The 26685-nt window shown below is 50.2% G+C and overlaps 2 protein-coding genes across 2 annotated transcripts; both read left to right on the forward strand.

The window, feature by feature from the left end:
- The first annotated feature begins 86 nt into the window (after nucleotides 1–86).
- Nucleotides 87–3634, forward strand: LOC121593802 (DCN1-like protein 3). Its single transcript, XM_041916494.1, has 2 exons — nucleotides 87–1157; nucleotides 1240–3634. The coding sequence occupies exons 1-2, from the start codon at nucleotides 1022–1024 to the stop codon at nucleotides 2157–2159; spliced, it is 1056 nt and encodes a 351-aa protein (XP_041772428.1). The 5' UTR covers nucleotides 87–1021; the 3' UTR covers nucleotides 2160–3634.
- A 3890-nt stretch (nucleotides 3635–7524) lies between these two features.
- LOC121593801 (nose resistant to fluoxetine protein 6-like) lies at nucleotides 7525–20654 on the forward strand. The gene is made up of 10 exons (XM_041916493.1): nucleotides 7525–9761; nucleotides 16893–17131; nucleotides 17269–17462; nucleotides 17930–18175; nucleotides 18246–18521; nucleotides 18664–18909; nucleotides 19000–19225; nucleotides 19313–19487; nucleotides 19576–19718; nucleotides 19878–20654. Exons 1-10 carry the CDS (start codon nucleotides 9131–9133, stop codon nucleotides 20106–20108), a joined length of 2607 nt encoding a protein of 868 aa, XP_041772427.1. The 5' UTR covers nucleotides 7525–9130; the 3' UTR covers nucleotides 20109–20654.
- Nucleotides 20655–26685: the final 6031 nt, after the last annotated feature.

Raw genomic sequence — 26685 nt, forward strand, 5'->3', positions numbered from 1 at the left:
TCACTGTCCTTGTGCAAGCGGCCCACCAGATCAGAGGTAAGCATTTGCATGCACATTTTATTATTGTTTCATTTCCGTTATTCAGATTTTCGAATTTTGTAGGAACCGATAAAAAATATGATTGATGAATGTGAACCACTGTTCGGAAGGGCATGAGCTAGGGCGCTCTTGGCCAACCTGACCACTGTCAAACACTACTACTGTCAGAAAGGGTACGGGCTGTCAAACTACAATCTAATGACAACCAGCAACAAATAAAAAGAAAAAGGAAAAGAAGCAACAAAGCATACGAGACGATCTGGTGTTGCGAATGCTTAAAGTGGTAAATTTAAGGGCCGACAAGTATTTCAAAAGGGATCGCAATGGACCCTTGACGATCTGCACACATGGCCCTATACAGCGGTGCAGTGAATTGAGCAGTTTTTTATATCAAAAGTGACGTGGTGGCACCGTGCACCAGCGCACTTCACGACAGCAGCTCGTACGGTTCCAGCTCAGACCTGTTGTATCTTGTATGCAGCCGAAGTGGACAACACTGATGCAAGGGAAAAATTGCACCTTCCGTGTTGTAAAAGGATAAGATAAACGAAACATTCGCTTGTGCCAAACTAAAGCAACTACGGACACATTGTGCCAAACCGGAAAGCGCACCGGAAAGTTGTGAATCTACACAGGGGGTTGTTTACCTTGCCAGCCGGTAGCCCCACTAGAACCAAGGTGCTAGGTGCCAGATGTAGTCGAGTGGTGTGGGGCATCACAGATCGCGTAGAAGAAAATGCAGCCCAGCCAATGGAAGAGCCAGCAGCAGCATTCCCAGCATGTTTGATGCATCGTTAGGAGCAACATTGATGTTGGATGAACGCGAAACCGTGTGAACACTGTAGCGCCGAGTAGATAGAATTACGCGTAGTTGTTATTGTTATCGACGTTCCGTTTCGAAGCGGCTTTCATCGGAAATCCCGTCGCGGCACAAGACGGCCGGGGGATCGCTTATGCACACTTACATAGTTCGACTAGCACTATGGGCAGCTGTTTAACATGCTTTCGTACGCCACCAAATGCCAATGTGGCCACTGCCGCCGGTGTTCCGACGAGCACTGGCGGTACGGCACACGATTCCGCCCTAACGTACACGGAGATGGACATCATAGGTCATGGTAAGTAATCACCGGGGCACAGCGATCGAACGTGAATCGAACATACTCAGCAATGGCTAGCTGATGTTTCCTTTCTTTGTAGAAACAGACGATCTTCTGCCCGTGAGTGCGGCCGGACACTATATGGGCCACGGAGATAAACGCGGTGGAGGTAGTTTCAAAAAGCCGTCGGTTGGCGGAATGCTTAATGGTAACATTACATCGACGATGGTTGGCAGCGGCCCGATCGGCAGTGTCGGTGGAATGATCGGGTCGGCCGGTGGCGGGTTGATGGTTGAGAATATGAACAACAATGGAGCGGGCAGCAAGGAGCTGAGCGGCGTTGGCATCGGTGGACCACAGGTGCTGCTGTCGGACAACGATCTGAACAAACTGTTCGAAAACTACAAGGACGCACAGGAGGACGCCATACTGTCGGAGGGGATCGAACGATTGTGCGGCGATCTCGGCTACAAACCGGACGACTTTGCAATCCTCGTGCTGGCGTGGCGCCTAGACGCGGGACAAATGTGTCAGTTCACAAAAGCCGAGTTCATCCAGGGCCTACAGCGTATGAATGCGGCCAGCATCGAGGACATTCGGGCTCGGCTGCAGCAAATCGTGGAACGGCTGCGGACGGACGGCTCGGAGGACTTCAAATCGCTGTACCGATTTACGTTTCGCTTCGGGCTGGAACCGGGCCATCGGATACTTTCGCTCGACATGGCGATCAGCCTGTGGCGGCTGGTGTTCACCGTACATACGCCCGACATACTGCAGCGCTGGCTAGACTTTCTCGAGCAGCACCAGAACATCCGGGGCGTCCCGAAGGACACCTGGAACATGTTTCTGAACTTTGTGGAAACCTGTGATATCGAAAACTACGATGACACGGAGGCGTGGCCAAGCCTCTTCGACGACTTTGTCGAGTACGAGCAGGAACGCACGGGGCAGCTTGCAAAAGTGAAGGACGACAGTGGCGGAGAACCGCCCCCGGATCCGTCCGGCTACAATGGTTCATAGTATTTCGCTAGGTAACACCCACTTATCACACCACTCCATTCTTTTCTCCTCTAGGCCAGCGTACCCCGGTTGGTCTTTTGTGTTTGTATGGTTGAAGCTAACAATAGTTCAGCCATACTTGCAACGTACCACACGAACTGCTGAAGCCCGTGTTCGGGCTGTTTGTGGCTGATTAAGCATGCACATAATAGAATCATGCGAGATGTACGCGCGTGTGATTCCCACATCTACATCCTGCCGCTGTTTTAGCAAAACCCCATTTGTTTTTAGTCAAAGGTCGCGAATGTCTTCACATTTCTTGTCGTTTTATTATATCATAGTTCTTTATTATTATTTATTGAATTCACCATCTTTTAACCAAGGAGCAGCTCCAAGGCATTTACCGGGTAGAGGTAGCCTAGCCGATGATTTTGAGCCGAAAGTCGACCACCACGTGGCCTTCATTTGTTCAGACAATTTCATTTATTTGGTCCGTATTAGTTGGTCGTTTTGTATTTACGCGTTCAGGGCTACGTTTTTCAGCTAGAACCCCGTAATATGCGTTTAGTCAGCCCGCTGCTCAGCTAAGATCGGAGCATGTGAAGTATGTGTTATCATCGGTTTTAGTAAACGTATTCTGTAGCAAGCTGGCAAAACAAACACTAAAATTAGCAGAAGTTGGAACGTTTGTTGTTGAAATGATGTCTCGTTGTGTAAACCAGTTTTGAGGTAAAAGAGATGCGACTTTCGCTTGCGAAACGCTACTGCAGCTGTGTGTGTGTGGCGATTGCGTGTTTGTGTGATTGCAACCAAATTAATAGCAAAAAAAACCTGGCAGCGCCCTAGCCTAGATAGATAGTTGTGAAGCAAGCAAGAAGTCTGTAAAAAAAAAGATCACACACTTAGCGGAATCAAGATGAAACACAGAACAATTCTAGAGACAAATATTTATGTAGAAAGCATGATACAATATGGTGAAGTTGAAGGCTGTAGCGCATTAACCGCCGTACGGCGAGAAGTACTGAGTATATAGGCAAATGGTGAAACAACCCCCCGCTAAACTAGAGACTAACGCGAGCGCACGCGGGGCAGCACTTTAGCAGACAAAATTAAACGAAGCAAAACGATAGACGGACGACGCGTGAAGGATCAATGTGATTAATTCGTACTACTGTAGTGCACGGACTTATTTTCCCGTTTTTCAAGCGTGCTATCAAGTAAGCAAACTAGGTATAGCAAATGCAAACAAACAAACAACCCATGCTGCTGCTAACGTTCGAATTGCAATATAACGGGGAGATTGCGAGCCTAAAGCAGGAGCAGCAGGAGTTTTCCACGGTCGGACGCTACGACGCCTACGATACACTGCAACAACACTGACGATAAAGCTGGCGAAATCGTAGACAGACATCGGAATCGGCAGATATCAAAAGCATAGTGTAATTACCGCATTAACTTTAAACGGTTTTGAAATAAAGGAAACAAGCCTATCTCTAGTTCCCGCGTGTGTATCTGTGTTGTTGTCCTGCAGGTCCTTTATCATTGTTATCACACTTTGTTTTTTCAATAATAATTTGCACCTGTTTTTATTTCACAGCAGCACGAGATGACAACAAATCTGCACCCGTTTCTGCATAAACGGTAAGTTTCACTATTGCTTTTAATATTTACTTATACGCACTTTTTATCTTTGCAAGAAACTCGCCTCGTCTAGCACGAACTTGCTTCACCGCTTTACGTCATCCACTAAGACATTTTGGGGAAATACGGACAGATTGTTTGTGGTAGCCTCATTTCCTTTGCCCTTGAAAATCCCCCCAGCTCCCAGAAGTCATTGCCATCGAGCAGAACGTGGAATGATCGATTGCTTCCTTCCGACCGAGTGAAACGCTGGCGCGTGTAAAGGTTTAATTTTGCAGACGAAATTAGTAACACGACCAGCACCACACCACAGCCTCTCGTGTCTTTCCTTCCCGCTACCATCGACCCGACCCCATCATTCGTCAACCGGGAAGCCCATGCGAAAGGGGAAATGAGTTGCAAAAAGGCTCTGGTGCAATCCGTTTCGGGTAGGGGGTATCAAACTTAAATCCAATCAAAGGCGTACGAAACCGAAATACGATCAAAGTACAAAAAGAAGAACTAATTCATTCCTTTCGGCAAAGGGCCAGTATCGTCGAAGGTCCGCTGTGCAGGGTTTTGAAGATAGATTTGAAAATTCAAGTCATATTGCGCATTATACGTTAGATAAATGGATTCATTCGCTTAGAACAAATCTAAGCGTATGATTAGATAAGCCATTTTGCGCATTAAGCATTAGAAGAATAGGTTCATCCGCTGGGAAAATTTATTCCACAACTAATTGTGTGGCTAATTGGTTGGAAAATGTTAGCTTCAGCTGTGATTATTCGTGCTCTTTTTGTTATTGCCACAGCACACAGCAGCACGCCGACAAAACACCACAATGCCAATCGAACTTAATGAGTCCATTAGACAAACCCAGCGGAAAACATGGTGGGACATGGTGAGAGTGACAGTAAAATTGGGCTAGCTGAACTTTTCAAACCCAAAAGAATGGAACATTATCATCGGGCTGTTATGTGAGAAGAGTGGCTGCTTGAAGTAGCCTTAAGAAAGAAGGCTTCTGGTTGCGTCAAATCGTGAATTGCATTGACGTCATTCGGCACCGGATAGCTCTGGCAGGTGCAAAATGCGCAGCCGAGAAGGGCGTTGCAATGGGTGGCCGAATTTGGTGGGCTGCGTATTCCCACCCTCCCTCTCTTAAAGCACCCTCCCCAATGTTAATGTGTATGGCATGGATTGATGGATTGATAAATGTGAGGTGCGCGACTGCGAAGATCTGATGGCCTGATGATCCTGATTAAACAAACAAACAGACACGCACACACACGCACACTCACACAAAACCACGCCCGTGCACAAACAGGGCACGGTTAAATGGGAAAATTAGGCAAACGGGGAATTTCCGGTGCGCGTCGAGTTATTAACCGACATGACTATCGCTTTAACGGAAGGTCAATCAGTGAGGGCTCGTAATTTATTAATCACTGTGGTGTCTGTCACACTGTCTGGGTGGGAAACGACCAATAGCTGACGGGGGTTTGGGTTTCGGAACCCGAGACGAGCCTAATGTCGTCAGCGCGCGCTCTGGTACATTTGGTACTCCTTCCTCCCGGGAAGGTCAACGGAGTGTGGGTTTTGTGTGTAAATAAGCGAACCAAACAAAAGAGACGATTTTCCACAACAGTGATAATGCTTTCCCATGCTATTGTTGTTGTTGTTGTCGTGTACTGTGTGTACAGTGCGTCCTGCGAAGGTCGCAAATCCGCTTGTATTCTGCTTGGCTGGCGTACCAGATTGTTCTGATGCGAAACGCCGTGGGAAGAATTACTGGAGCCAGCAGGACGACGATCGCGTAACAAGCAACACCGATCGATCTCTGCAACCGACTTGCAAACTTGATCATATGCGACTCATCGCCGGAACGGTATCGATTATGCAAATGTGGCACATTATCGTATGGAATGAACCTGTTGTCCAGTCGGGAAAGAAAAGCTCCTCTCCAACACACTTCTCAAGCCTGTCCGCTTTTTTCAATGAGGGCAATGAATTAGACAGGATCTCTTCCAACATTCTGGAAACGATCGCGGATCTGCATCACACGTGTTTGTGTTTTAAACTAGAATTTTCCATTTCCAGAAAAAGTGCTCAGAATGTTATGCTTTTGATATTCAGCTGACATTGAAAGCGAAGGTTCGCGCTTTTCTCGAAGACTCGCCAAACAGACAAAATCAGTTCCGATACAGAAGTGTAAACGATTCGCCGTCTCACAAGGGCATCAGGGAGCGGCGTGTTTAGCGTGTCTGGATTAAGATAAACAAACTTCTTCCCGACGCGTGGTTTGGTTGTGTAGAAGAGCAGACACAAGATAAGCTCACTGTTGTTTGTCTCGTTTGGCGGGTTCTATTTGTTTGCTTTGGCATTTTCCGTAACGGTACATTTCGATTCGCGTCTCGCTTTCATCCCACAGGAAGATGAAAGTAGCACAGTGGTTTTCAACCTGGGGTGGGGGAATTTTGGCTTTTTTTTGGTGTCGGGTATTTGCAAGCAAAATTTCACAACATGCAAAGGCTCATAATGACAAATCTAACCATAAGTTTTGCTGAGACAACCCTGAATAAGGTAGTGGCAAGCCTCCGAATGGGATGCAAAGACGAATGTTCAGATTTTCAGATAAGACTTAATTGCTGATGTTGCGAAACCGGCTTAGCCACCTTAAGACCAGCATATGACCCCTACTTGTACCCTACATAGGGGGGAGTTGTTGCACCATCTCCCTGGTTGAAAACCACTGAAGTAGCAGAAGAACGAATGCAAAACGAAAGAACATTGAACTCCGGATAGAAAGGGACAATGACCACATTCGCTTAATCCGTCCAAAAACAAACCACCAGGCGAACGAAGATTCAAGTTCCATTTGTCGAGAACCGGGATCGATTATGCAAATGGGAAGAATTTCGCCTTTCGTCAACCATGTTCTTTGCGAAATGTTCTTTGTATCCTTGACCTACGACGAGACTGAAAGGTGATGGTACGTGCCAAAAGTTGGTCGTATATGAATATGACTAAGTAAAGGTAAGCGTGAGTTTATGTGATATTCAGTTGATAGATGTTTTACAATTTTCTGTAACATTTTCGTTAGTCGAGGATGGTCAAAATCGTAAAGATGAAATACATTTAAGATCAGCTGAATAATATCTCAAATTCAAATTTTAATTGACCAGATTTATAACAAAAAACCCTTTAACATCTTGCAGAACATTGCTGCCGAACGAATGGTGGAGTTCATTGGACTGAGGATATCGATAAGACCGCAGTAGAGCATCCAATTCTCCAACCGATCGCTGCCTCAAACTCTTACAACACCGATCATCGATAGTGAGAGTAAGGATGCATTTGTGAGGAAGTGTGAAAAGAGAGAGAGAGAGAGAGAGAGAGAGAGAGAGAGAGAGAGAGAGAGAATTGTGTCGTTTGATAGTTACTCCTTGCAGTGAATGCTCTTGCAGTCTGTACTCTTGCGCTCCACACACACGCGCATTGATTATGTTGCGCGTTTGTACCGGTCAATATCGCAGCATCCGCGAGCAAACTCTCATTCACTCTCTGCGAACCACCCATCACCACCACCCCGTGAAACATAAAAAAAACGTCCACATCCACATGCACTCTGTGTTGTCATTCCCCTACTCCTTGGCAGAGCAGCACACACGACACACACCGGCGGACGGCGGCGCGCTCGGTCGTGTTGCTTTCGGCCCGAAAACCCGACCGAAACGACTGCCACCGCCGCCGTCGCTGTCGCCGCCGCCGATGATGATGATGATGACGATGGGTTGACCGGGGACCGATTTTGGGCAGGCAAGATCATTACGATGCACGCGCTGGCCCAGGTCGCACGCACATTGTGTTCAACGCACCGCTTCACCGTGAAGCAGCAAAACCGTTACGACGATCGTTCAAAGTAAGGCAGCCCCGGGAGCAGGAGGGAGGGTTGTTCGAACCCAGGAGACAGAGAGACAGAGCAACACGACGAGCGTCTGTTGTGTTTGTTTGTGTGTCTGAATTTCGTACGATTTATCACGGTGAGTGTCACACGAGACACGCACGAAGCGGGAAAGAAAATAAGAGCCAAAACAGTGTGGTGTGAAAAGCGGTGAGCGGGACACGCGCTCGTTAACAAGCCCGGTTAAAACCCCCCGAGTTGGGTGTGTCGTGTGCCTGTGAGTGTGTTTGACCCGTACAAAGTTCGTGAGTGGGCTGTGATTCACGCGTGCTGCATTTTTCTAACCTCGATTTGGTTTAAATCAAACGCCGAGGAGAAGACACCCGGACCGGAGAGAAGCAACAACAGACAACCTCCCCGCGGGTGTCGGTTTGTCGGTGGGTTTTGCTTTCGTTGCGTCGCTGCTGGCTGGTGGCCCCACACGACCAGCAACCCTTGGTCGTTCGGTTCGGTTGATTTTGGATGTTATGTGATCGATGAAATTCGCGCGATCGCAGCCTCCAAACGGTCGTCTTTGTCGCCGTCGCCGTCGTCGCCGTCTCTAGTGCGCCAGCAGTAAGCGCCCAGCCGCGGCCGAAAAAGGAAAGAAGGAATCGGCGAAACAGCCACGAATAAAACGAGCCCACTGCTGCTGCTGCAGCTGCTGGTGGTGCGGTATTGCCGCCGCCCGGTGGTCCAAAAATTGCAGTCCCGTGTGCGCCGCCACCCGGCATTATTAACTCTTGTGGCGGCTACCGTGTGCGGTGTGTGTGTGGTGCAAGTGGAGTGGAACATTTGCCCCCTTCATTTGCCTTTTGCCCCGTCGCGTGTGTTTTGGTGTGCTGCCGGAGTGAAACACACATTGCAGTGCGTGAGAGAGTGAGATTGAGCCTGAGCAACTGCCGAAATCAAACAGTGGCCAAAAGGGTTGCCAATCACGCAGAGTTTCGCGATAGTGGGTCGTGGCGTTCAAACCGAACGCGATCGCAACTGAAGATCCGCTTCGCGGGTGAATTGAGTGTTCCGGGATATCATCGCCCCGCGAACGAGAGGAGGCTTTCCGTCTTATCCGTTTCGCTGTATGTGTGCGTGTGTGTGTGTGTGTGATAATAAGGATTGCGTAACCTCTGCTGGCTGCTGACCCGATCGTGTGCGAAGGAAGGTGCGAAGTCGAGTGGTGGCTGACCGACCGACCCGGCCGATGATAACGGAACGGGAAACGACCGCAAAGAAGAAAGTGCCGAAAAACGACCGCACCCTTGCAATACGAGGCAGCTGATCGGATAAGGGGAGGATTTTAGCGCACACACAACACCGGTTCAGATAAAGAACCCTTGGCAGAGGGGACTCTGTACGTTTTTGCAGCTGTTTTGCAGCTGAAGATCAATCACAAGGGGGGAAAAAGAACACAGCTTAGACGGAAGCAAGCATGATGCTGTTCAAGCGCCTTCGTTGCATCATCTGCTTTGCGACGGTCCTTTTCGTAGGGCTGACGCTCACAACGACGACTACGCCCGTGCTAGCAGCAGCAGGCAGCGTCGACGGAGACGGCCGAAACACAAACAAAGTTGTTAACGCGACCGATGCGCAACCGTTGGTCAGTTGCAACGCAACTTCCGACACGGGAACCGCTGGCTGTCCCTTGGCCGTGGGAGCTGCCAGTGGTGCGACACAGCCATTGAGAGACAAATTAAATAATGCGACGTGCGTGAGTGCGTACTGTGGGTCGGACGAGAGTAGCAGCAGCAGCGTGGAGGAGATGGATGACGATGTGATTAACGCCACCAGTGTCAGCAAGGGCGGCCACTCCCAACAGCACCAGCAGCAGCAGCATCGATCACATCTGCTACCTTCGACGTTGCTGGGCGCGGACGAGGACGACGCCGCGCTCATGTACGGTGGCAAGAAGGTGGTACTGAAGGCGGAAGTGCTCAAGCACACTTCCGTTCTGTACGGGCTGATCTCGATCGCGGAGCGGGACGAGCTGTCGGAGCGATGCTTTCGGGAGCTGCAGCGCGTCTACCATGGCATCCAGCAGAAGGAGATTTGGGCGATGAAAGGTAAGCGTGGGCTCTGTCCCTCTGGCAACTAACTCAGCGTCATGTTTTGAAATCACGCACACGTCCGTTCTCCACTACTCCCCTCGAAGCGTTCAAAATTTCAAAATAATATCATTTTTAAGCAAATTAGTCGTCGTGTCAGATGTTTACCACCCCGCTTCTCGTGACCGAAGGTTAGCGCTCCAAGCGGTCTAAGGGATCTAATTCGTTTGAATTCTTTTCTACGCATCACGCACCCATCGGATCGGGACACACTCTTTTGCGTCAGACAGCACGTGTGCGATCACATTGCGTGTTGTGTGTTTTTGAACCCTTTTCATGTCCACTAGAATTAGCCACTCTTGAAAAAACAACAATCCCGTTTGGCCGCCCCAAACCGGGAATGGAACGATTGTGTTTTATATTCCCTTAAACAGGCGGCACGACGGCACCAGCATGGTCAGTGCTTTGTGGTGTGGTGCGTACTCCGCAGCGCCCCGGTTGCGCAGCAGCAGCAAGCAAACACGATCGCCTTTATTACTCAACGTACTTTTACTCTCAATTCGTGCCACCAACGCCGTCATCGCGCCATCATCGCCATCATTGCCATCATCATCAATGGCAGTGAGATGCTGTCGACGTCATCGTTGTAGTGGCCCAGAATGGGGTGATTTTGGCATCGCCAAAAAGGGGGAGCCAACCAACCCGGTTTTTGTGTGTGTGTGTGTGTCCGATCCGGATTCCCCCTCGTTAAAGCAAGCTTCTTCCCCGCAAAAAGATCGACGGAAGGGCAGGGGCGCTCGGGGGCTTGTGGGAAGAGTGATTGAGAGCATTTCGCGCATGCCGCCGGCTCACGCGCGCGCACAACAACAGATTCGCGCGTGCGCGCGCGCGCTCGCGCTTGGCCCCGTCCGAGTGCGTGTGATCATTTGGTTTTGGTTTGTTGTGACTCTTTCTCTCTGGTTTTGGGGGGCGAGCACAAGGCGTGTTGTTTGTGAGTGTGTCGCCCCGCGGGAGTTACATTTACGCAGCGGGAAATCCCTTCGCACACAAACGAGCAAGCGGCGCTCAAGGTCAGGAATGCATCAGCGTATTTTGTAAGGCGATAGAGGGCCTCCTCACGATCGTCACGTGATGAAAAGCTAATCGATGGCAACCAATCAATATGACGGTTTTGATTTTCTGTATGCGTGCGGCGCGTGTGGTGTGCAAGCGAGGCGTTTTCAGCGCCAGCCAACAACACCTGACTGACCGTGAGAGAGGATGGAGAATGATTTTCTGTTCGTATTCTTACCACTTTATCAACGGTTAATGAATCAACGGTTAGTTTCGGTTGTGAAATCAGCCCATCGATCATATTGCCAAGGGGGCGAGAGGAGGGCCTCGGGTAAGGGGGGAGCCAATTTCCATCTTCGAAGGACGATAAGCTACGAACGGCTCTAAATGGAAATTAATTGTAGGGTTTGGTGAATAGGACTGCAGGCAACTCTGCGATCGGCACCCCGCTGCTGCACCATCGTGAGGGTAAAGCGCGCAACACATTTGTCTGACATTTGTCAGCATTGTGAGCGAAACGGAATGGGCGCCTAAGAGTGTTTGCGTTTCGTGTTTCGATTTGCACAACTCAACTTCAACTAAAGCCCTCGTGCCCTCGTGGAAAGCGCGGTGCAGCCACTTTCGCAAGCCGCCTTCCTTTCTTGCACTGAGCTGAGCCTCTCCTAGTGGCGTACAAGTGGCCATCGTGTGCCCCTGCGCATGTCCTTCGCTCGTGGGAAGCGATCGTGTATATAAATATGATTTTTTTCTTCTTCTTCTTTTTTTCCTTTCATACACAATTGCATCACATTTGACAGTCCAAAAACTCAAGCCGAATGGTGTTGCTGAGGTTGCGGGAGGGAGGGTTAGGTCGAATCTGTATTTGCTCACTGGCATTAACAGCAAAGAAAAGAGAAGAAAAAACACACACAGCGATCGTACAACGATCGATTCGAAAGATGCTACACTCAACCGTCCGTTCGGTGCTGTGATTGCACTCTCTTGCGTGTTCAGGGTTAAAAACGGGCGAAACAATGTGTAATGCCACTATTTCCCAAACCCATTAGCATACAAACGTAAACGCGGGAGGGTGGAAAAAAACATAAATCGCGTGTTGTTGTTGACGCGCCAAAGTGCCGAAAATAAATCGCTATTAAGTTTTATCCTCCCATTACCCATTACCGCGCGTTTATGATCGAGCCTGGGTGCCCATCGAAGATCATCGAGAGAGCCGGGAAGGATGTGATTTGCGATTTGATCGTCTTGTGTCTGTTGCTGTGGTACAAACCATGCGCAATCTGGCTCAAGGTTGATAACGCTTCGCATATCGTTGGGTCAATATTTGGTGTGTGATCACCAACAGCGCAAAAAAAAAACACACACATAAGTCTCCCTGAGAGATGGGAGAGGTCTGATCCCCCCAACCTTCACTTTTTCAGCGTGTTGACACGATCGTGTTGGTGGTGATGGTGCGGTGTGCTGTATGACACTTTTCTAGCGGTCGTCCTTCCCGCATCCAGCGACAAGTGCTTGTGATCGATCGAAGGCGATCGGTCACCACTTTCTTGTTGCCTGTAGCCAACGAACTTTAGACGTTGTGGTGTGGTGATGGGGGGAGTCTCTTTCCGCTAACCTTAACCTTTTCGGCGTGGTTAACGCCAAACGCTCAAACGCAAATACCTTCATGCGTGGGGTTTTACCACAACATTGTGAGCACGATGCACGATGAGGCAATGAGTCAGTTGACTATTTTGGAGTAAACGTTGCACTGCTGGCAGAGGGCAACTGTGATATGAACTGCGATTCCCTTAAGAAAAACGAGTAGCAAGAACAGTCGAAACGGGTTCGATTTATCTCCGCGCGGGCTATTATGCAACCGTGGCCGCAGCAGTATCTGCTGCCGTGGGGGATACCGTGCCAAGCGCCATCCCATATTAGCATGCAGACAGTATCGGTATCGAACTGGAAACTAGCCTGTCCAGGGTCCGGTGGGGCGGGCGCGATGATCGTAATTTATGTAATCAACTTGAACTTCTGCGTCTGCCTTGTCACTTGGAGGCCGCCGCACAGGCGGAAAGGGCTTTTGGGATGCCCGAAGAAGAAGAAGAAGAAGAAGAAGATAGATGAGTCCCTGTTTTGATCTGGTGCTCGCTCTGAAGCCGTTGTCCGATAACAAGACGATGACCGATTCACGTGTCGAGCGTGCGAGCGTGTGTGCAAGGGTCGTTTTTTTCGCTGTCGTTTGACACTCGGGATGTGTACGAAAATAGGTTACACTCCTCACTACCACCCCGTAGAGGCAGTATATGAGTGTGTGATGCGGTTTATTTTTGGCTCTTTATGCTGCTTAATCCAACAAACGATCGTCGGGGTCGTCGGAATCACAGCGCTCTCTCTCTCTCTCTGCGTGTGGGAGTTGACAAGGGTTCATGTCAACCCGGAACAGCCATGACATGTGGGAATGAAAGAGAAAAACTGGCCACATATTGCCTTTTCCTCTTTCAAACTGTTTTTCACTTCCTCGGAACGTTGGTATCGATCGATCGGTTTCGGACCCGATTTAGGGTCGGCACACACACGAATAAAACCGTTTCGATGTACGTAATTCACACGTAAAAAACACGATGCAAGCAAGAAGGAAGGTTTCGTAAATGACCGTTGCTAATGCTTTCCAACCATCAAAACACATCAAACAGTCGAGCACAATGGCTTTCGTTTTTCACACCTTTGTAATCTTTTCGGGCACGATCGCCCTGTGCGAGTGGCTGTACCAATAAGCGCCTCCGCCTTCCGCTGGTGCTCCCCTTCAAACCTCCCAGATGGACCAATTACGATCTCTTCTAGTCGTGTATGGTTTTATTATCACCCTTATCTCGACACCCTTACTTGGCAGTGATGAGCCGAGTGATCGAAAGTGTTGCTGCTTCTTCGTATATATATATATATATGGCTGCACGGCGGAGATTGAGAAGAAAATTATGCACTTTAGGGCCCTTTCTTGTGCGGTGGGATTGAATAGCCCTTCGCCGATTGCACACTGCACAGGCAACGGCACAGGGGCACAGGGGCCCCCACAGATTCGTTCCCCTCGTTATTGAAGATGATTGATCGCTTCGATCAGTAGCCAACGAAACACACACAAAAAAAAAATAAACAACTTGTGTTGCAATCATCGGTGTTCGGGCTGAGTGTTTGAAAAGGTGTTACAAAGGCATACAATAGACGAATCACATCGCCATCTCGGACACAGGACACACGCGAAGAGTGATGTGTTAATTAAGCCCCAAAGCTGCATAGGTCAATCGCGTATGACTGTGCAAATTCGGGCTCACCTTTTCTCGTTATTATTATCGCATCAAATCGATCGCACAATCACGCTAGCGAATTGGTAAGAATTTTGCAAATTGGTTGTCCAAACCAACACAAAAAAACCGCTCCCCGCCCGCCGTCAAAACGAACAGGGTCATCAATTCAACACAGAATGATGTACATACTGGAGGCATTGAAAAGAACCAAAAAAAAAAAAATACAAGTATTGCGCAAGGTTTTCTGCATTTTGATGGGTGTTTTTTTGTGATCACGACAATTGTCTGTGTGTGAAAGGATGCAAACAGTTCATGGGAGCGAAGTGCAACGGCGACCATTTTTGGGGGGCGCTACGTGTGAAAGGTTACTCATCGATGATCATGTCACCCCTTCTGTCGGAAGAAACAGATTGCACTTTCAAGGTTACCTTTGTGTGTGTGTGTCTGTGCTTCAAGGCGGATAAAGAACAATCGCCAGTTGTGTCTCCCTCGCTGCCTGTACAAATCCCTCGGGGCGAAATCGTTTAATATACCCTTTTCCTTGTTGTTGTGAATGTTTGCTCGAAAATGCCGCGCTCGTAAACGTAGCTGAAGAATATTTAATACGGAAGAGCGCATGCTGCTGCCAATCATAAACAATCTTAACTTTATGATCGCAGTTTTTCTTGTGTGTTTTGCGGCGGAAACGATACGATGGTGTGTTCTAATGCGCCCGACCAGCAACAACAAGATGAAGCTGATTGTGAAGGTAACCATGTTGGTATAAAATATTCAAAAGTTGATTGAAAAAAAACCCACCACCAATCTACTAAGAAGCGCACAGGGGGGTTGTTTCACACGAGTCCTCGTAAAGCATCTCTGGGGCCAACGATCGAATCGAACATAAAGACTCATCGTCATCTTTGTCCGGTTGTACCCATCTAGTCAGGGTTGCTAACCCATCGACTAACCTTCAGCTAAATATCGTAGGGCCCCACCATCCCTCCCTCGTCGTCGTACCCGTTACCCCAGTAGGGCCGTAATAGAAATAACGGATCTTCTTCACGACAGAGCTCCGAAATCCAAGCAACCTTTGGAATCCAGTGTTGCCTGTTTTCGGGCAGTCGACTGCATAATAGAATCATTCCCGGCCAAGGGAAGTGGAAAGGTGGGAACCACCCGAGAACCCTTTTTAGATAAGAAAATAGAAAGTGACCGAAACGAGTTAGTCGTTCTTCGGGTACCGGGGGACCCCGCGCACCACCGCCGCAAACTTGAACTCGCCACACGCGCGCACGGTTTCCCGCCTGTGCGCACGCTGAAGTCGTTCGTATGCGCGCCAGCCCATGCGCGCGAACGTGAACGCGCGCAAGGCAGCAATGGTGGAAAAAGCAAAAGTGTGTACGCGCGACGCCACCACGTCGTGGAGGAGAGTGAGAACGATCAGCAGCGGCGTATCGGTGAAGATGAAGGCATCAAGCTTAAGGCCAAACTTTTGAACGGTTTCATTCATGTCTAGCATTTTGGCAAGGCGTCTGTCTACGTTTGAAAGGGGGGTCTGGGTTCGGGAAACGGGACTATTTGCTGTCATTTCGTGTAGCTGTGATTGGCTGCGCTGAAACCGGTTTGGTTTTACTCTTGCTCGTACTCCGGTGAACCAGCGATCCGATGAGAGTTGAGAGGTGTGTGTGGTGCATTTTCAACGCCGCGCACTGGTTAAGCTTTGTCTGTTTGTCCCGATCTTCAGGCGCGATACAAAAGAACGTCCAAACGTTGTGACTGAAATTGGCTTAACAAATGGTAAAACGAGATTTAATGGAACATTAAACATTTGCACGCGGAAGACAATGCAAACAGGCTCTGCCGTGCCGTGCCGTGCGGTCGCTCGTGCGTGTCGATCGGTCGGTGTTTGGAGCAAAACGAATCGGTTGGTCCGTGTTCTGTAACCCGTTCTCAGGTTCAGGTTCTCGTCATCTTGCTGTCAGGCAGGTCTTAGGATAGGAAATATGGCAATTTGATCTAATCGGCGCGAACCGGCGCTGAACAAAATCGGCTCCTCGGTGGCCGAAAATGGCGAAGGACGGTTTTGCATGCCCTTGGGGCGGCGTTGGTTGAACTGTTCTAGCCTACTTGATCGAAAAAAAGGTGATTTCTCGGTGTCAATCACAGCAACAGGCGCCTTTTATCTTTTCCTCTCCCGTCCCGGGCGTTTCGTTACGGTAAAGTGGACTTTGCTCAATGTCAACCTCTGTCGAATGGTATCACAAGCGTCGTACATCCTGATTAGAATGAGAAGTTGAAAAAGTAACAATTTTTGGGAGGTGTAAAAAATATGATACCGCTGTTGCTGCAGGTAAGTATGGGTGATATGACCACGATGACCGTATACGATCGTTTATGATTGGCTTATGCAAATTGGAGCTATTATTCACCAGCTGGGCCAGACACGGATTGTGATTATTTTATTTTTCACGGCCCATGAGACATTAATGGCCCCCTTTTCGGCAGTCTCGCCGGCGCTCAAGGACGCGTTGTTTAGGAAAACAGCAACTGTAAATTAGAGCTACGGTCGATTTTAGTGCGCCCAGAGCGCCGTGTGATAGATCGACTTTTCAAACACTCGTTACAAATGGGAATAAAAACATGCGCCACCTGACCAGGTTCTTTGTTGCTGTGAACTTGAAACAATTAATTGCCATTAATAAATCCATCCCCGAACAAAAAAAAACTGTCCAATGTCCTAGACGTGAATTGTTTTGGTCGATTTCTAGCTGGAGTTGTTTACCACTTTTAACCGTTTTTTTTTTGTAAATAACCTTCCTCTTCCGCGCAGTGTTGGACGCATCCGGCAGCCAGGAGCCAGGCTTCATGTGGGGACACAACCATTGGATCGGTTCGGAAAAGGGCTGCGAATCGACGCGTACGCCCCTGTCGATCACCCTCTCCGATCGGTACCGGCGCAACATGAAGCGCAATCTCGTCTCGGCCCTGGCGCCGTTCGAGCTGGACTATCGGATCGTGTTCGCCAAGCATCAGTCGGCCTGGCAGGTGGACGTAAAGTTCCAGAGCGAGGTAAGGCGTGTTTCGCGGGAAACCAAACCCAAACCTAAGCCCTACGTTCTATCGCCAACATGTAACCTTGTCGATGGGGCCACCCCATCCGGTTTTGTGTATTTTTTTTAAATTAAATTTTCCTCCGTTCGTTTCAGAACATTCTCCACATCGGCGTGTGCATTCCACGCTCGTGCACCAATGACGAGTTGCACAATCTGACCGCACGGTACTTCGACGAGAACCTCGTCCTGGCGCAAGACATCTACGAGTTCAAGCCGAACGTGCTGCACGTGAAGAACACCACGCTCGATCGGGCCTTCTGGTCGAAGCCGAGCGTTTTCATCATCGGGTAAGTAGTGTAAAGATCATCGCGCGCGCGGGCCATTAATCGTGCCCGTCCGCGGTCCGGTGAGAGGCAGCTGTCTGTGCGCTTTGCGGCAAATTGAGCCATCCGCCAGCAGCAGCAGCAGCAGCAGCGTGGTCGTTCGATAATCATCGTGCGCGCTCTCCGCTACGTGATTGCTTTGCGCTTTTGTCAGCAGCTACTACGATTGCAGCTACGCTTCGGTGTGCGCCGGCGTTTCAATGACAGGCTGGCGTGTGTTAATTGGTTACGCGCTCAACGCGATGAATGGGCCAGCGTTATTCTAGCCAAAGGAACGGTTCATTCACCCCAGGGGTTAAGGGTTTGCTGGTCGTTGTGTTGCAATAGAGACGCGTTAAACACGGGGAGCACCACGGCGAACGAAGAAAGCATTCAAATCTTCTAACATTTTCATTTCTCCATTTTCATCTCCATCTTCCACGTGCATCCAGAGTCTCGCTTGCCTTCACACTGCTGATGATCTACTTGGCGCACAGCAGAGAACAGCGCTTGATGGAGGAAAAGAACAACAACCATATGAACGGTACTGCAGGCGCCTCTCCAGGCGGCAGCGATCTTGCAGATGCAAGCACCTTCACCGAACGTGTGATCGATAGTTTCAATCTGCGCAAGAACCTAAACACCATCTTCCGCACGGACAGTGGGCCCCAATCGCTGCCCGTCATTTGTGGCATGAAGTAAGTGCTCTGTCTCTGTTCTCACCTGCACGATCGCGTTCAACATTTTCTTCTTTCACCCGCTTCACAGATCGATCTGCTGCTTTCTGATTCTGTGCTTCCACATGCAGTGGTACACGTTCTACACCGTGCACAACCCGTCGGTGATGCTGCACTACGCCGAGCAGATCCGCTTCCAGCTGGTCAGCAATGCGCCCCTGCTGGTGGACGTGTTCTTCGCGATCAGTGGCTTTCTGCTCAGCTACAACTTCATCCGCAACCGGTCCAAAGTGCAAGAGGTCAAGGCGAATACGGTCTGGGAAAATGGCAAGCTGTACGGCAAGATGCTGTTACATCGCTACCTCCGGTAAAAACCCCCCCCTCTTGCTTGCGTATATGTCACGCGTTCACTGACCGTCTGATTTCCACCCTCCTCTCTCTCTCTCTCTCTCTCTCTCTCTCTCTCTCTCTCTCTCTCTCTCTCTCTTTCTCTCTGTTCGTTTTTGCAGCCTTTCGCCCATGTACCTGTTCGTGACGGTGCTGGGTGAGCTGACGCACAGCTACATCGTGGAGACGTCCAAGTTTTGGGTTCACGAACGTTCCGATCTCGGCTGTCAGCGGTACTGGTGGCGCAACCTGTTTTACATCCAGAACCTCTACCCGGTGGACGACTTCTGTCTGACCTGGACCTGGTCGCTGGCGTGCGAGATGCAATACTACATGCTCTTCACCGTGCTGCTCTTCGTTTACGCCAAGTAAGTGTACGCCGTGTAACGCGTTTGCGTCTGCAGCGTCGGTGTGCTAATCTCATCTCGATCATTCTTGATATTTCCTCTCCCAAAAAGGAGTGCCAAGTTCGGCAAGAAGGTGTTTGGTGCGTTTGCGATCGGCACGCTGCTCTTCAACATTGCGCTAACGCTGAACCATCGCTTCATTCCGTCGTACGACGTGCTGTACAACACGGGTGATGCCCTGTACACGGCGCCCTGGTCTCGAGTGTCTCCGTACGTGGTCGGGGTCTACTTTGGATGGCTGATGGCGTCCAGCCGCGACAAGTTCACCATCACACAGGTACGCCCTGAGGGGGGGGGGGAGGTTGATCGCCGCTTCCGACCATTCGATATCACAACTTTCTTTCTTCTTTCTTCCCTCGTTCAGAACCAATACCGATGGTACTGGCTGTTGGCCTGCTTCTGTGTGATCTTCAGCATGCATTCCACGATCAAGCGCAACTTCCCGTTCCCGATTGCCTCGACCGTCATGGTGGCCGTACGGTGGCTGATCTCATGGGCTGCCTGCTGGGTGATCCTCGCCACCGGATGCGGTTACTCAAGTAGGTGGACGCGGTGGTTCTGCCTTGCTTCATCGCATCAATTCATTAACTCCGCTCACCTTTGCTTCTCATGCGCACTTTTTTCCAGACATTGTAACGCGTGTGCTTTCTTCCAAATTCTTCGTCCACATCAACAAGCTGACGTACGGAATCTACCTTCTCAATCCGCTGATTATCATCGTCACCTTTGGCGTGTCGGACTCCAGCGTCCACGCCGACCCTATACCAGCGGTAAGCTACTTTAACCTCCGTCTCTTTCTTCTTCCTTCCACCGTCTAACGCTTTCTAACGGATGAATTATTTGTTTGTTTTTTCCCCCTTCTCTCTCGTGTGCCTCTTCGGGTTCTGTTTTTCGCCTTCCCTCACCATCCCATCCGCCCCATCGCCCAGATCGTAATGGCGTTCGGTGTAACGCTGCTTTCCTACATGGCAGCGATCGTGTTTTCCGCCTGCTTCGAGATACCGTACTGTAGGATCTCGAGCGAGATCTTAAAGCTCAACCGCAAGGTTCCGCCCACCAGCCCGCAACCGGCTCCGACGAAAGCGACCGATTCCACCCACCACCCACCATCACCACTGGTCCACCCGGTTTCGATCGAGAGCGAACGAAAGATTCAGTGATGTTCGAAATGCAGGGATGCCAGTGTGTGTCTGTGTGTGTGTGAATGGGTGTAAATGTTGGGCTTTTAACAGTGAATACGCTAAGTGGACCCTTTTCCCAGCTGGCAAGGAGGAGATGGAGACGCTAAAATTGGATGGTGGGGGTAGATCCCATGGGGGTGCATCGTTTCGGACATGTCTTTATTCTCCTCCTCGAGCACGTGGGGAGAGAGAGAGAGCCGTCTCGCGTGGACCTCGGCTCGGTTGGCTCTAATCCAGCCGTGTGTTAGTTTGTAAGACAGTGCAGCATGTGATATCTCGTCTTTATCGGTGATTCTTATCGGTGCAGAGTAGTAAGGAAGGAAGGAAGGAAGGAAGGCAGAAAGGAAGGAAGCAGGATCTTGCCGTCTCCAAGAGGTGTGTTTACGCGACCAGATGAGAGAGCTGGTTCTACTAAGCCTACCGAATGCGAATAAAGCTATTTATTAATTTAGTCATTAAGGGCCAATGAAGGAAGGTAGGATTTTTCGCAATAAAAAACGCATAAGCCGCATCTCCATCGCCGTATGACCTTCAACTGGTAGGGTGCAACGACTGAGCCACTTCATGATGACACTACACACACGCGCCCTATTTCGTCCCCATTCGTCACACTGGCAGCAGTAGCAGCAGCAGCAAATTCAGTGCAGTAGGGTACTACGTTGGTCGCTAAATCCGCCCGAGGGGTTTGGGCGCCGGTGGCTTCGCTTCTTTCGCGCTGGATAAATAAGTAAAACGCGACCCCACTGGATCAAGGTCGAGCGGCCTGACGTGCAGATCGTGCGATGCCCTGTAGCGACGCGAGGCGCGCGCTGCATCCCGCTGCCGAGTGGCCGCCTCGTAATCTCTTCGCTTGTATAATGTGTGCCGACGCGAGATAGCGAGCGCGCGAGTGCGCGGTGGACCAGAGCAAGCGCGAAAGGAAAAGGAGAAAGCGAGAGTGTGTGTAGATGTAATCGCGCAAAAGCCGCCACGGTAGAGTGATTTTCTTTTTCTGCTTCTCTTGTCTTGTCTTGCCTTTCTGCCACAACTGCTGTACCTTTCTGCCTGGGGTCGACAGTGTGGCGTCACGATGGCTGGAGCCTGGAAGCACGAGTGACATCCTCGCTTCCCTGCCGCCGCCGCCACGCTTGGCAGTGTGATAACCAGCTATCTACCGTGGTGCGTGGTCTCTCTCTCTCTCTCTCTCTCTCTCTCTCTCTCTCTCTCTCTTCGCTCCAATGATCCTCGACCAACCGACCGACTGATCTACTAGCATCGTAGATCCTGGCCAACGCTAAGGCTCTCCTTTTTGCCGGTCAAATCATCGGACTTGATGGACTTCAACGCCGCGGCGGTTGGCAGGAAAGGGGCAAGAAGAAATGCACAGATGGGATCAGGTCTAACTGGTTTTTCGTTGGCCATCGGTTTGGGGAGTTTTTTTTTCGGGAGGAGGGCGATACTACCATTGTTGGTCAATACTACGATCGTCTGGGTGTGTGTGTGTGTGTGTGAGAAGAGATTTTGGATCGTGTCTCTCAATGGATCTGAGTAGCGGGGTGGTGGTCCTGGATGTCCGAAAAATAGCTGGAGGGTTGAGTTTCGCAGGGTCTCCTTAGCAGGGTGAGGGACTCATGGGTAGGAGTGTGCCACTCCGTTTGGGCTCTCTGTTCGAGTTCGTCTTCTATTTGATGAAAACCCAAAAATGCAAACGCAAATACCAAAACAGCGATTGCGCACACGACCTACGACAGTATGTGTGCGTGTGTGTTTGTGAATCAGCGTGTGACACAGGCCAACCCAGGCTCCGGCCCAGGCCTGTTGTTTGCGGCAGTCGTCAGTGTGCGCAAAATGTGTGCCAAAAAATTGGGTAACAACACTCGTGACGGTCTCATTTGCCTGCGCGCCTGCGCGAAGGAACTCGATGGCTCGCGAACTCGACTGCTCGGCGTCACAATTGTGCCAATCGGTGTGTGTGTGTGTGTGAGTGTGCCCAACCGCACCGCAAGAGAGGAAAACAAAAGAGGGAAAACCGGCTCAGAAACCGAAAATTGTGCTGCAATTTGGCCAACTTTGTACATTGCGCGAAGCGCATTAGAACACACACACACACAGACAGGGAAAGGAAGGAGGTAACATTGGGACAGGGGACGAGTAAATGGGATGGGAAAACTGTCGGCCGCCCTGAACACTGATGCACTGCAATTACTGCAACAATGCTTCAAAACCCCGAACAGAGCAAAACGAAGCAACCCATGCCATGGCGACGGTGGCGAACGCGGTTGCTGCTACTCCGCGACAAATTGTAAAGACGCGGCAGACACTTCACAGCCTACTCTACAGACGGCGGACAGCTGTGTGCTGTGCTGTGGCGGTGTGTTATAACGATCGGCTGTCCTTCTTCAGTTGGGCCAGGGAAGCATTTAGGCCATCATCATCGCCGTCGACGTCTCGTTGGTCGTTGGGAGATTTACTTTGGCGTGCTTTCTATTTGATCATTGGTTAGTAAAACCGGCGATCGACAGCGTGTGTTCCCATCAGCTGAGCTTATGGTGCGTCACACAGAAGCAAACGTACATCTGCTTGCCCCTGCTTGCAAGCTGTTCAGAGGCACAGGGTAAAACGGAAACCGTTCCGGTGGATCGGATCTGCTGCCCAGATCGGTTTGTTTACACTAAGCTCGCGCGCGCGCGTATTGGGGTCGTCGTTGCGGTCGTCCGTTTTTCTGGTCAACAAGAGCGGCCTGTGTGTGTGTGTGTTGCATAAGGGTTTAACCGCAACTATTGTTTCGTTTTCCCCCGCTTACGGATGCAACGCACACACACACACACACACACACACACGCCGGCCTAAGCGCACACGAAGACATCCTCCTCCACCGCCATCTCGCTTAGATGCGCGCTGCGCGCTAGCCCAGCGTGGAAAAGGTCGTGCGCGCCATCGTTTGCGTAGTTGCGCGGCCGCATTTCATCACATGCATGCTGTGCGGTTTTTAAGGGCTAAGTGGATACGTTTATGATGATGTTTCAGCAGGTGGGGTTTCGTAGCCAAAAACACCAGTGTTCGCAAAAAAAAGAAGAGAAAACAAGGAGAAAGAAACAACACAGCACGGTAACACAAACGCCTGAGGGTGGTGGTGGTGGTGGTATCCCCGGATGGTGTAACTAGAATTGGGTAACTCGACACTAACCCAGCCACGAAGGGGTCAACAGTCGGGTGCGAATGGAGACAAACTTTTTAGCAACCATTATTTCGTAATCGAAACAAAACCCCGTGTTTGTACCGTTTGTCTAAGCGTGCTGCAGCAAGCGTCTTAGTTTGGAGAGGGAGAGTGTGGGTACCAGGTGTTAATTAGATGTGCCACAACACTGCACGTCACAAAAACTGCTTTGGCCCAGTTTCGGGTGCGTTCTAGAGTGTTGAGAACATCACGAACTCTTTTTTCTTTCTTTTTTCGCACAAAGTCCAATCCGACAAGTTCAGCTGGCTGTTGGCACCGCATTCACTCCAGCGCCCTATGGCATGGCAAAGTGTCTTGAGATGGTTGCGCTGTTACACGAAACCGACTGCCAAGGTTACTCCCAAAGCCACCCTCAAAGCCCACGCATTTGGTAGTGGACGGTGACGACGACGACGGGTCGGACGCCATCATCAATGGCATCCAACGGACACGGTGGGGCAGCTTTTCATCTCTTGACCATCTCTTAATGTGCACCTCCAATAATGTGCCCGTGGTGGTCTGACCAGGTACAAGAAGGTTGATAAATGTGCAATCACCTTCTCACGTGCAGCAGCAGCAGCACCTTTCGACGGATGCATTGCGTAGCACTGCACCCGCTGCAGATTGCAACCTGTGCTGCCTCTGTGCCTGCCGTGTCTCTGCCCCTTCTCTCGGTGGAGAAGAAATTACCTCGGTGCCATTGAACGCTGGGAAGGGCATCCTATCTCTCGCTCCCGTGTGTCTGTGTGTGTGTTTTCAGGGCCAAATCATAATCACTCCCAGATGAAGGATGGGTTTAGCCCGCCCCACTGGTGGTGCTGGAAGGAGGTGCTGAAGGGTTGGGGCATTATGCTCTTAATGATATAGCGTAACAGGGCTACCCGGTTTCAATGGCTATCCCGGAAGCTGCTGCGATAAAAAGGGCCCACCACTCCAAGGCCAACATCTTCAATTCCTGAATTGGTAAGCTAGGTGGCCCAGTTCCATCCGGGGGTTTCCAAGATCAGGAAGATCCTTGCATGGATTGTGTGCTTCCGCTATCTGTGTATAGTGCAACGAGCGCGAAAGTGAACGCATCATCAATCAGGGAACTGCTGCCAGCAATTTTCAGCAACACCACGGCCAGTTCCTGTAGGTCAGGTATGGGTATATCCGATCGATCGACAGTGATCATTCCGTCCCCAACAAAAGCATACAAAAATGTACGTAACCTCGAACTACTAGCACGCTTTATTGTCAGTGGGACGCCTGCCATCCCCCACTCTGCTCCCGATGACACAATTTTATTCATCCGGTGTGTGTGTGTGTGTGTGTGGGACAATCGAAGCTAACCTAAAACCCCAAAACAACCGATGCGGCATTACGCAAGGGGGGGGGGGGGGGGAGGGGGACGCTTGCCAGCCGCTATAAAATCTGCAAGCCTTCCCGACCTTCGTGGCGGTGGTGGGTTCCTTTCACCCGCGGGCTGATTGGAGGACGCCAGGGTGCAGGGTGCAGGATATGCAACTTGGTCGGCAAGGGGAAGGAGGCGGGTGTGTGTGTGTGTTGCAATTGGCCTTGAGGTGTATTTGCTGCTCGGAACCGGCAACAGGATCGTGACTATTCTAACCGGCCTTTGTAGTAGCGCCAAAAGTAGGGGAAGGTAGCGGGAAAACCATTTGGGCGGGTAGTTGCTGCACGGGTCCGGTTTTTTTTGAGAGAGCCATTTTTTTTTTCAATATAAATAAATATCAACCTTGAAAAATCAAATATTAAAAGTAGCGAAAAAGAAGGACCCAACGAACATGGAGCGGTGGGGAAGGAACCACACGATCGCGGAGAGGGGAACTCTCCGCACTGTTCCAAGCTGTCTCTGGCGTCAGCAGCAAACTGATGACCGTGCAAAATATGGCTACGATTAGCATAACACACTTATTAGGCTGGAAGTTGTTTGATAGACAGATGGGAAGGGGGTGGTGTGGTTAAATAAGCTAGGTTTCGTATTGCTACAGTTAAAGGAACCTTGTTTGGCTGTGCGTTAAAATTCATGAAATGCATCTTGGATCATCAAGAAGAAAAACAAACGCTGTTAGACAGTGGTCACAAGGTCGCAGAAGCCGATAACGGTTTATTTTTAAAACATTAATCACATACACAACTGGCGACGATCAGCGGATCACCCTGTACCGATGGGGAGATCGCGCGCGGTCTCCGATTACTTTGATTCGCTCATCGGTGATGAGAGAATTGCTCTCTTTCTCACGCGCGCTCTCTCTCGCTACCTGGCTGACGCGCACATGCTGTGATGGTGTGCGTAAAGGTGTTTGATCTAAGTGCAGTGGTCGGCAAGGCAAGTCTTTTGTTTGATGAACGTTTTAGGCTGACCCATCGTTTAGCTTGCTGTTTCGTATCATATTAGAGGGTTTGAGCTTATTTTGTTAAAGGATATATTTAATAAATACTAATAGAGTACACAACACAAGGACACCTGCAAATAGCATTAGAAATGTTCATTTTATGCATGATTCTTCCGCACAACATTGCCTTTAGATTGTCGTTAGATTGGCAACCACTGCCGATTCACCGGGACTGCCCGACACACATCGCACACGGATCGGTCGGTCCCGTTGGGTTTCGCTTCGGCCAGCCAATTCACGCAGCAGCGCGTCTATTGTGCATTCCATCGGATCGCTCCATCGGTGTTTGTAGTTTTTGTGTGTGTCTGTGCAGAGGACGGACGCGCACTCTGTTTCCACCGTCATCGTGGTTGGGATGCACGCAAGGAATGTTGTGTGAATCGTCGCTGGCAGCTTTGGACGACGTGGAGCGTACCGCAAAGTTTTGGAACACACCAATGTAAAGAAGTTGTGGACGCGCCTCGGAAGGTGTCTTTGCGCGAAGGTGTGTACCTGCGTGCGTGTGCGTGTGTGTGTGTGTGTGGGTGCGCATCGTGAAGTGATTGGTGGCATCTACGCATCGACGGCCCAGTTCCGGAGAAGGGGCGCGGGACCCCGTTACAGCTGATCACGCCGAAAACGCTGTCTGGGCAAACGACTCGTCCAACGAAGATCGTCCCACAATCGATGTGTACCAACAATTGCAACAACCCACTCGTTAAGCATACAACCTAATTGGTAAGTAACTGTGTTGTGGCTGCCAATCACCTCCGTCGTTACCGTCGCTGCCCTCGAAAGCTCATTAGAAATGCATTAAAATGTGACGACTGTGAGACACAACGCCTGTTGCGCATCCGTTGATCGACTTGCGCACAGCACAACACATACGCAACCCAGTGCCAGTGCTGTGCGTACACATAAATCACAGCCTTCTTCGTTTGTGAAAATTCACCCTCACTTTGTGCTTTTCTGCGCATACGTTTCT

Source organism: Anopheles merus, chromosome 2L, assembly GCF_017562075.2.
Source record: "Anopheles merus strain MAF chromosome 2L, AmerM5.1, whole genome shotgun sequence".
Classification (NCBI taxonomy): domain Eukaryota; kingdom Metazoa; phylum Arthropoda; class Insecta; order Diptera; family Culicidae; genus Anopheles; species Anopheles merus.